This window comes from Chiloscyllium plagiosum, chromosome 16 (assembly GCF_004010195.1).
Source record: "Chiloscyllium plagiosum isolate BGI_BamShark_2017 chromosome 16, ASM401019v2, whole genome shotgun sequence".
NCBI classification, from domain to species: domain Eukaryota; kingdom Metazoa; phylum Chordata; class Chondrichthyes; order Orectolobiformes; family Hemiscylliidae; genus Chiloscyllium; species Chiloscyllium plagiosum.
This window is the reverse complement of record NC_057725.1, coordinates 58581924-58593471: the sequence shown is the minus strand read 5'-3', so window position 1 is coordinate 58593471 and position 11548 is coordinate 58581924. Positions and strand designations below refer to the sequence as shown.

General features: G+C 51.4%; 1 protein-coding gene across 2 annotated transcripts in view; it reads right to left on the bottom strand.

Annotated features, from left to right (window-relative positions):
- creb3l1 (cAMP responsive element binding protein 3-like 1) overlaps window positions 1-11548 on the bottom strand; it is a 118146-nt gene that overhangs the window by 21613 nt on the left and 84985 nt on the right. The window contains exon 1 of one of the 2 annotated variants that reach the window (XM_043706200.1): window positions 7936-8047. The exons of the other annotated variant lie outside the window; for it this stretch is intronic. Coding sequence (XP_043562135.1) covers window positions 7936-8032 — 97 coding nt within the window. The 5' untranslated portion in view covers window positions 8033-8047. Of the gene's footprint in view, window positions 1-7935; window positions 8048-11548 lie in introns of those variants that run through there. 2 annotated transcript variants of the gene reach the window in all.

The following is an 11548-nucleotide window of genomic DNA, read 5'->3' as shown; positions in this document are numbered from 1 at the left end:
CACCCACCGTCACCCTCCCACATTTACACACCCATCCACTGTCACCCTCCCACGCTAACACACCCACCCACTGTCACCCTCCCACCCTTACACACCCACCCACTGTCACCCTCCCACCCTTACAGAGGTTGTGGTTATGTCCAGCTGAAAGCCTGGGGTGCTACAGAAACCCCACGTGAATACTAACCCGTGGAAACAGACGTGGTTTCCCCAATAGTTGATTCCAATTTCTCAAATTGCATGCTGAGGAGAGGGAACCCGTTAGACTGCCCCATCCCAACGATGGATTGGAGTGAGGGCCCAAAGCCCATTAAAGAGGGTGTGAGGAAATTCACACTCACAGCCACAGTTCCAACTTAGCAAACATTTCATCACCACAGAAATTTGGCAGAGGTCGGAGGTCATTCTGGCAAACATTGGGATAACGGCTACTCAGATCAGCAAGCCGGGAGCATTCAGGGAGCTGGACTGAGCTCAAGTTAAGTCAGAGGCTGTGGGAGTTTGGATTGCTTCAAGCTACAGATGGTTGAATGTGGGCGGAAGGTGAATTTAATTGTCAAATGCAGAAGGAACCAGACACCTTACGGAGGTGTAAACGGATGAGCGCAGTGATGGCATGGCCGTGGGGGTCGAACCTCAGAGGGCGGCTTAGGGAAGCAACAGCATATTCAAAGACCTTGGAGATAGACCAGCCGTTTTGCTCGGATTGTGGAATCACGGTCTTTTTTTTTTCTCCGAGACGAATAGTGATGAGCAGAGATTTAAAGGAGAGACGCCCGTTAGCTCAGAGAGGGAGAGAGCCATGAACAATACCAGCTGAGCTGGGGGCCAGGAGGGAGAGTTTGCGGTTTAATGGAGAGCAGGTCCGAGTCGAGCTCAGAGAGGGAACAAAGTGGGGGGGGACCAGCCAGAGTGAGGAATGAGCTCAGGGGGCTCGGGCTGGGAGAAGCTTCAGTGTTCCATTGGGCTCCTGGCCAGGGGAGTGGCAGACACCGCTAACCACATCATCTTCATGACAAAGAGGCCGTGAGTTCCTCACACTTATTCTTCGAGGTGAAGGTGGAGGGGGGGTGGGGGGGGAAAGGCCAGGAAGGTGGGGAGAAATGAAGCCCGTGGGTTCCCTTTGGAATCCAGGGGCCACCCTGGAAAGGGGCAGGAGGAGTGGTTTAGCAGTCTCGAGCAGGAGCTGGTGGTGTCGCATGGGGCCCGTGTGGTTGGCAAGGAACCCGCGTCAGCTCCTTGGGGGAAGCCTCCAGGGACGTGTGAGTCAGCCGTGGGGCTTTCCCAAGGATTCCGGAGTCCCTTCAATGGAAGTCCTGCCAGCTGGGATCAGTTACTAAGCAGTCAGTAAGGCATTCACCAGAGTCCCAGGATTAGTGAGGGACCTTAATAAGGGATATTCCCCCCAACCCCCACCCCCAAGACACCACAGATAAACCTGACAGCGTTTGCGGGAGGGCCTCAGGCAGCAATTGAAGGCCTTGACCACTCCCACACTCCATCACAGTACGTTCAAGAGCATGGCATCCAGTTGTTCATCGCTGAGCTCCCCCATCGCCAGTGGCTGGGAATCCCACATCAGTGGCCCACTGCCTTCCAAAGGCATCGGGTTGGGAGTTTGACTGGGTGGGGGAAGGGGGGGGGGGGTCACTGAAGGTGGGACTGATCACCATGGTTCCCCGTTGCCATGGGCTGCATCAACGACAGCTAAACGCCACGCAACGTCAGCCAAGATCACCACACATACCTACTGCAAGGCTCCACAGAGTGAAGAGGTTGGGTTTGATTTACCACTGTCACGCGTACCGAGATACAGTGAAAAGTGCTGTTTTACACGCTCTACAGACACCTCGTACCATCCAAAACGCATCGGGGTGGCAGAACAGAGTGCAGAATGCAGCGTTACCGCCGCAGAGAGAGAGAGAGAGAGATCAGAATTAACATTCAGGAGGTCCACTCAAAAGCCTGATAACAGCGGGGAAGAAGCTGTTCTTGAATCTGTTTGTACGTGTATTCAAATTTCTATCCCTTCTGCCTAACGGAAGAGAATACGACCAGGGTGGGAGGGGCCTTTAATGCTGTAGGCTGCTTTCCCAAGGCAGTGGCAAGTGTAGATGGAGTCAGTGCACGGGTGATTGGGTAATTCAGAATCAGATTGGGTTACCAGCTATAAGCTGTCAACATGGTTGGCCACGTTCTGGCAAAATGGAGCATCTTACGCACTGATCTTGTGCTCTTCTTTCCTCTTAAGTGTCGTCAAAGCCCATTGACATTTTCAAACATGAGGGAAAACAGACATATATCTGTGCGGTCTGTGGGGATCCTGCAGCCCTGTGTGTAACACCGCGGCCGAAATGTCTGCACTGACAGACATAGCCTTAGAGAGCTGCTGCTGCTGCCCCGTCCTGCTGGCTTTGGGGTTGTTTTACGAGGGAGCGTTCAACGACAGCAAGGCGCCACTAAAAATATTTACGTTGGAAGGGCCCAAATCGACACATTTGTCTGTGTTTGACCAGAGAATAGATCGCACCATGAGATGCCTGCGCTAAATTCCCACTTGGCCTATCACTCAGGCTTGTGATGGGCCTAATCAGGGACAACACTGCCTTCTGTTTCCAATAACTGACTGGCACATCTCAGGAAAAGCTGCACAGCCCCACATTATTATTTTTAAACTTTGGCTCTCTGGATCTAATTTAACGTCCTTGCTGTCTACACATGCCCCCTTCTGAGAACTTCGGTTTTGCTACCACAGTACAGGCCTTGATCTTAACCCTGGGCTTGAGGAGCTTTCATATTTTTCTGTAAAAACAGCCATAAAAACCTCTCTGCCCAATTTCAAAGGGAGTTCATGTCCTGGGAACAGAACGTTACCACAGTTTAGTCGCTCGAGAAAGAGTGCGCGGTATTGAAAAGGCACGCTGTGCTCAAGGAGCTGGAGTTGGTCAACCTAACTTTCTGTCCAACTCGTCCCGAAACCACATCAAATTCGCCTCACGGAGGGTAGCTAATTGAAGCCACTTTCCTGAGGGAGCGACAGGAGGGGGATGGGGCTCTCAAACAAAAGGCCATTATGAGCACTCGCCATGCATGGAGGGGGCTGGCTGGTGGGAAGGAGCCTGAGAGAACCTCTTCCCCTTCCTACCCCTCCAGGTTGGGGTTACCCTACAGCACGGGGTGGTGGGTGGGGGGGGGGGGGGAAGACTTACAAAGGGAGGACACGAAGGAACCACAGGAACCTGATCTCATTATGGGTCAATCAGAGTGCAAACAGAGGCCATTCAGCCCATAAGTCATTGGAGCAGAAATTAGGCCATTCAGCCCATTTAGTCTGCCCCACCACTCAATCCTGGCTGATAAGTTTCTCAACCCCATTCTCCCACTTTCTCCCTGTAACCCTTGATCCCCTTGACAATCAAGAACCTATCTATCTCCATCTTAAATATACTCAACGACCCTGGCCTCCACAGCCTCCACAGTGAATTCTACAGATTTGCCACTCTCTGGCTGAAGACGTTTCTCCTGATCTCTGTTCTAAAAGGTCTTCCCTCTACTCTAAGGTTGTGCCCTCGGGTCCTGGTCTCTCCTACCAATGGAGATATCTTCCCAACATCTACTCTGTTCTGGCCATTCAGTATTATGTATGTTTCAATTAGATCCCCCCTCATACTTCTAAACTCCATCAAATATAAACCCAGAGTCCTCAAGCATTCCTCACATGTTAAGCTTTTCATCCCATTCTTCTGAACCTCCTCTGAACACACTTCAGGGCCGGTACATCCTTCCGGAGATATGGGGCCCAAAACTGCGCACAATACTCCAACTGTGGCCTGACCAGTCTGCCCATCAGTCTGCATCCAAACCTCCCAAGAACAGCTCATCCAAATCCACCCTATCCCCATAACCCATTTAAACCACGGCTAACCCAGCGAACAAACCTGCACATCCCTGGACACCACGGGCAATTTAGCGTGGCCAATCCACCCTAACCTGCACGCCTTTGGACTGTGGGAGGAAACCCACGAGGAGAATGTGCAAACTCCACACAGACACTCCACACTCCACTGTCTGCGTGGAGTTTGCACATTCTCCCCGTGTCTGCGTGGGTGTGCTCTGGTTTTCCTCCCACAGTCCAAAGATGGATGGACCATGGTAAACTGCCCACAGTGTCCAGGGATGAGCAGGCATGGTGGGGTCAGCCGTGGGAAATGCAGGGGTTCGGGTCAGGGTCTGGGTGGGACATCCTACAGAGGGTTGCCTGAGGCAGGAATCGAACCCGGGTCCCTGGCGCCGGGAGGCAGCAGTGCTAACCAATATGTTACCGTGGGACTGATCAAATAAGGAACTTGATAATACAAGAGACTCAACTGAGGGAACGGGAACCGAAATAAGGATTAAAAACCGAGTGGACCACGGATAGTGGAACTCAGAAACAAGAACAGAAATTGCTGGAAAAGCTCAGCAGGTTTGGCAGCATCTGTGGAGAGAAATCAGAGTTAACTTCAGTTCTGAGGAGGGCTCACAGTATCAGGTGGGCCAATGGTCCAAGGACTGGCATATGGAGCTTAATTTAAATAAATGCGAGGTGTTGCATTTTGTTTGGGCAAATCAGGGCAGGACTTATACACTTAATGGCAAGGTCCTGGGGAGTGTTGCTGGCACATAGCTCATAGCTCCTTGGAAGTGGTATGTAGGGTAGCAAAGGCGGTGTTTGGTATGCTTTCCTTTATCAGTCAGAGTATTGAGTATAGGAGTTGGGAGGTCATGTTGCGGCTGTACAGGACATTGGTTAGGGTTAAAGGCCACTGTTGGAATATTGCGTGCAATTCTGGTCTCCTTCCTATCGGAAAGATGTTGTGAAACTTGAAAGGGTTCAGAAAAGATTTACAAGGATGTTGCCAGGGTTGGAGGATTTGAGCTACAGGGAGAGGCTGAACAGGCTGGGGCTGTTTTCCCTGGAACGTCGGAGGCTGAGGGGTGACCTTATAGAGGTTTACATAATTATGAGGGGCATGGATAGGGTAAATAGACAAAGTCTTTTCCCTGGGGTCGGAGAGTCCAGAACTAGAGGGCATAGGTTTAGGGTGAGAGGGGAAAGATATAAAAGAGACCTAAGGGGCAACTTTTTCACGCAGAGGGTGGTACGTGTATGGAATGAGCTGCCAGAGGATGTGGTGGAGGCTGGTACAGTTACAAGGCATTTGGATGGGTAAATGAATAGGAAGGGTTTAGAGGGATATGGGCCGGGTGCTGGCAGGTGGGACTAGATTAATTGGTTGACATGGCTGAATTGGGCTGAAGGGTCTGTTTCCATGCTGTACATCTCCATGACTCTGAGTCGGTAGTATCTTTATTACTAAGGGTCCCATACTGTATGACTTTGTGACTCAAAGTGATATTTCACAGCACAATTCCTGAGTTTCAGTTGAACAGCCCCTTTGCCCCAACCCCAATTAACACAGAGAGGTGTTCCAAGAAATTTCTTTCAAAAACAGTCAATTTTCCTCACAGCCCATTAGTTATTCCCCAGGTTCATCCACCCCAGAGCCCGGCAGAGTAAAATCCAGGGTTGTTAGAATTTTGGTGACTCGATCCCGAATGTGACTGCTGACAGGAAGACTTCACAGTCGGATGGAGCCGCAAACCGAGTTTCTTGCAAGGTGCTTGCAAGCCTCCGAGAGTGTATACTCCCAGCGAGGAAGGAAGCTTCTAACGCCCTCTGCTCCTGACCCGCTCGGGGGTAAGAGTGAACCTCAATCATCCGAATGAAGCCATTTTGAATATGAAAGAGGCGCGGGGGGTATGAGACACTCTGAAGGGAACGTGCTCAGGCTTCCTTGGCGCTGCGTGTTCGTCAAGTGCAAGGTCAGAGGTCGCCCCAGCTTAAGTGTGGCCCTACTCGGGTGCAGAGCGGTGGCCCACAGGTTTTGGGAGGTGGGGGTGGAAGGTTGGCATGGCCTGAGGTTAGGCCTTTACAGGGAATGATAAGGAAGAGTAGCTCTCAGGGACATTGATGTGTCACTTGCTTCCACGGCCCTGGCAGCCTCTGGGAACAATGCCATCCTCCGGAAAAGGTTTCTGCCTGCCACTGCAATTCTTATCGCTAATAACGGACACAATAAACGCTCTGGAAGATCACTCACTGATGCCTTCTTATCTCAGAATCTTAGAATTGGGAGGATCCACACTTCCCATGCCTCACTGTTATCGAGTGGAGGATAGGAGGTGATTGAGGGGCCATTACGTCGGACACTGAAGGAGCTCTTTGGGACAACACTATCCAGCAAGGTTTCCCAAGTTTGGGATCGGGACCGTGAGCTGAAACTTTGGAGTGACAGGTTCAGAGGCAGCCACACCCTCCATGGACACAACTGCAGTGCTCCTGCCTTAACAGTTACCTGCTCCCACAGGGCCATAGCCCCCTCCCACCGCCCTGAGCTCTTACACACCTCCAGCAGCACCCGCAGGGCTCCACCCCTGCAGTCTCAGCCCCTCTCACCAGGCGTGTCACACTGTACAGACACTGCAGAGGGAAAAGCATGTCACACAACAGAGACACACACGTGGTGTGACTAGAGACGCGCACAACATACTTTGCTTAAACACGCCAAGACATCGCAGAATCACTCCTGTGTGGGATGAGGCCATTTGACCCATCGAGCCCACAGCAACCCTCTGTAGAATGTCCCACCCAGACCCTGACCCGAACCCCTGCATTTCCCACGGCTGACCCCACCTAGCCTGCTCATCCCTGGACACTGTGGGCAGTTTACCATGGTCCATCCATCTTTGGACTGTGGGAGGAAAACCAGAGCACACCCACGCAGACACGGGGAGAATGTGCAAACTCCACGCAGACAGTCGCCCGAGGCTGGGATCGAACCTGGGACCCTGGTGCTGTGAGGCAGCAGTGCTAACCACTGAGCCAATGTGTTGCTCTTTAGATGATATAGAGAGATATATATCCATACAATAGGGCTACCCAATAAAAACATAGATGGCACACCACAGGGGTAGACACGGCACATTATGAGTTGCAGGAAAATGCCTGACACACTGTATTTCTCCCCATTCAGACAGACCTGGTTCCAATTAGTGTAAGTAATCCAGACTTAGCTGTAGGGGAAACAAGCATGATGACAGGACGGTATCTATACTCAGCCTCAGAGATTCCCAAATCAAGGAATGCCACAACTCTACTCGTCTTTCACTTGTTGACGAACACTCATCGGATCAGCAGTAGATATTTGGCGATTGCTGCTACTCTGCGTTTCGGCCGCTCGGCTGCTCCTAAAACCAGCCGAGCACACCGCAAACACAGCCAGCTGGAGTGGGCCATGATACAGCAAGCCCCTGAACGGGTAGACCAGGTCACTGCTGTGCACTGCCTTCAGGCTGGATCCTGGGGACTCACCAATGTGTGAGGCTGCGTCCTCGTGGAGTAACAACCCATTGCCTTTTACACACTGTGTCTGATCTCGGAGCATCTAGTGAGGCCTTCTATGAAGGTAAAGGAATGTTACAAGTGAGACTCCTGACACTGTGTCATGCTCTGTGTAATCATCAACACAGTTACAGCTTGTCCTCACCCTGTTCTGCCTGGGCACAGCCTGTTCCTCACTATACTCACTGGAATGGGAATACACTTAGCTTTATTGGCTTTATCACGCATTCCAATCACAGCAGCACGGCTGAAATTTCCATAGTTTGGAAATAAAGACCTGGTTTCTCTTCAGTCCAAGAAGAAACTGAGCTAAAGTAACCCTTTTCAATAAAACGCTATTGTTAGCATTCTGTCTCAGAGTGCTGCGTGCCTGTATAAATATGGGAACTCAGACTCATCATGTTATTTCACTGCATCCCGGGCCCAGCCCCTGCATGGGTGTCCCTCAGCACTTTGCAATCGCAAGATGAGGAGTAACACAAACACGATACCTGTGTTTATACAGCCCCACTGAGCATGTGGGGCAGTCCAACACACTTTGAGCTTGGATCCGTTCAGAATCTCGGTTGTATCGGTATGTAAACACATTGTCTCAGTCCTTCAACGATGCCCTGCACCTTATCAACGCAAGCACAGCTCACCCGGGGGGGGGACAACAGAGCTCTTGCCAGTCTATTCTGGTGGGTAAACCCTCTGGCATGCCTGGCAAATTACTTCCACAAGAGTGCAGAAGCTGAGGGATCGGGTTGTAACTGAGTGTGCGGCAGTGTTCCCGGTCTGACCGTTTGCTCAGGCTGGCAGGGCCGAAGGGCCTGTTGCTGGGCTGTAAAATTTTCTTTGTCCTTAGTCAATGCCAAGTATGAAAGCAACCAGCGGCTACGTGTGCATGGTGACACTGACGATGATGGAACTGCGCTGGGGGCCGTCCGGAGAACCCAAAACGCTGCAGCCAATACATGGCGGGAGGGCCCCATCGGAGAATTTCCACTCTGCACAACGAATAAAGAGACAAAAGTTGTCGCTCTGTGAGAGTTGGTTCGCCAGGGTGGTGAATGCCTCTGATTGTCAGCGAATTAATGCGATGGCTCTAAAGGAGGGTGGCAATGAATGATGGGATTGATGTTCGGGCGAAGGTAACACCGATGGTAATTATCACCTCTCCCGCCCCTCAGTAAGCTTGGCCTCAAATCTCTGCAACCCTGACCCCGTTACACGGGGCGGCAGAACAATTTCACAGCTCCTTGAAAGTGGAGACCCAGGTCGACAGGATAGTGAAGAAGATCAGAGAGTGGTTGCTGGAAAAGCGCGGCAGGTCAGGCAGCATCCGAGGAGCAGGAGAATCGACGTTTCGGGCCTTCATCGGTCCAAAGGAGAGTGGCTTAGGTGAATAGGTGAATGAATTATCGAATGATGGCCATGAATCCATTGTTCAAAAACCTTATCTGGGCCACTCATGTCCTCCAGGGAAGGAAACGGCTATCCTTACCTGGTCTGACCTGCACGTGACTCCAGCCCCACAGTGACGTGATTGACCCTTAGCTCGCGATGCCCTCATCCAGTGAATAAAGAGAAAAAAAAATCTGGCCATCCTAAATTGTCACGTACTATCCAGAGATGTGCAGGCTAGCCATGGGAAATGCAGGGCTATTGGGTGGGCTGCAGATTCGATGGGCCGAATGGCCAGCTCCCACACTGTGGGGATTGAATGGAAATTAAAACTGCGGCAGTTTCCATAATGGCCTGCCATTCTCACCCCTTGGTGGCAGCCCTCCCGGTGTATTTGAAGTGGGCCTGTTTATCTACAGTTTAAGTTAAGCAGTCGATATCAGAGAGCAGGAGTTCCGATCTGGCAAACTCGCATGTCAGACCTCAGAAGTGGCTGGCTGGACGGTAGGGATAGCCAAGGTAAACAGAGCCTCAGGGTATGTAAGGAAGTGGGACTACAACACACCACTCTCGTAAGGAAGTAACACCGGCCCTTTATAAAGCTGCCCTGAGATCACACTTGGAACACCATGTTCTGCTTTGGTCAATGTTTCCCCGGGAAGGGGGTAGAGTGATATTGGGCACAGTTAATTGGATGCCACTCACTCAGCCATGAAGAGGAAGTCAATGGAGCAGCTCAGTCTCCTACGTGAAAAAAAAAAGGCTCAGGGTTTTCGCAGAGCTGTCGACTCCCTTGGCGACCTGTGAAGCGGGCTTCGACGGTGAGAGAAATGAAAGGGGCTTGTAGTTGGCTCAGCCAGAACCCAGTCCCCTGAAGAAGGAGCAACAGTTGTGGTGCCAATGCTCAGATGTGGGGCATTAAACTGATGCCCCCTCAAGTGCCCCCATGGCATTATTTCAGAGAGGGGGAGGGGCATTTATCCCTTAACTAACATCACAAAGAACCCGTTATCTGGTCATTACAACACCCTTGTCGTGGAATCCTGCTATGTGCAAAATAACTGCTGTATTCCTTACAAACACAGGCTATAATACTCCAAGCTCTCCAACAGCTGTGAACACTTTGAGACCTTGCTAAAGTAGACCAATAATCATAAAATTAAATCTGTTCTGAGCAAGGGCCACTCTCTCTCTCTCTCTGCAGAGTTTCTCCAGCAACCTCTGCTTTTGTTTCCAGCGGTTCTTTTATTTTAGAAAATACAGTGCTTTCTTCCTCAAGTTTGTCTGACGACACACTAGCGAGCAGCACAGGGGACTACAGTCCCTGCGCTGAGCTGTGTTAATCTGGGTTAACCTTTACCATTTGCCTTTTGGGCTTGCCTCCTGCCAACTGAAACTTGTCAACCAGGATTTTCAACAGGAGGCTGCTCCCCCTGAGCAGGAAGCAGGCTGCGTCAGTCGTTGAAATGACCCACGGCTCCGACTGATTCCACCTTTCGTTCCCATGGGAACCCATGGCAAATGAATAAGCACCGTCCGTGCAGACGACAGCCGCTGGGAGCTGCAGAGTTTTTCACGGGCTCACTGTTTACCCGCTTGGTGAGAGGGAAGCAGTTCTCACCCGGTGGAGCATTCGCCGAGGGCCCGAGACCTCTCTGAGCGACAGAGGCCGAGCAGGGAGTGTGGAGCTAAGGCAGGGAACAGGCTGCGGCGTGGGGCTAAAGAAGGAATCTGACTCTGCGCTTGGTTACTGACAACTATCACCTGAAAGGATAGATTTGCATGTACCCTTTCACAACCACCGAATATCTCAAAGCGCCAATGAGGTGTTGGCACTACTGTCATGTGGCGAACACAGCAGCTAATTTGTGGTCATTAAACTCCCCCAAACAAAATGAACACACACTCTGTTCTTCTGACAATGCCGATTGAGGGATAGCTATTGACCAGGACCTCAGAGAAGATACCACTACCCTCCTTTGAAACAGTGCCCTGGGATCTATACCCATCGAGATGAGTGGGCAGACAGAGCCCCCGCCCCAGTGTTAAATCCAGTGTGAAAGTCTATGCTTCTGATGCAAGGGTGCTTCCTCAGCTCTACCACTGCAGTGTCAGCCTGGATTTGGGGCTGGAGTCCTGAAGTCGGGAAGGATCCCGCAACACCCCGAGGTGTGAGCGTCACCCACTGCATCACAATCGACACAAACATTATCACAAGAGAACAGTCAGTCCTAACGCTACCGCATTCCTTGATAGGCGGCACGGTGGCTCAGTGGTTAGCACCACTGCCCCACAGCGCCAGGGACCCGGGTTCGTTCCCAGCCTCGGGTGCCTGTCTGGGTGGAGTGTTGCCCATTCTCCCCGTGTCTGCGTGGGTTTCCTCCGGGTGCTCCGGTTTCTTCCCACAGTCACAAAGATGTAGAGGTGAGGTTTGGCCATGCTAAATTGCCCGTAGTGTTCAGGGATGTGCAGGTTAGACAGTCATAGAGATGTATGGCATGGATACCAGCCCCTCAGTCCAACCCGTCCATGCAGACCAGACATCCTATATGAACCTAGTTCCATTTGCCAGCACTTGCCAGAACCTGCACTCCAAGGTCTCTTTGTTCAGCAACACTCCCTCGGACCTTACCATTAAGTGTATAAGTCCTGCTAAGATTTGCTTTCCCAAAATGCAGCACCTCGCATTTATCTGAATTAAACTCCATCTGCCACTTC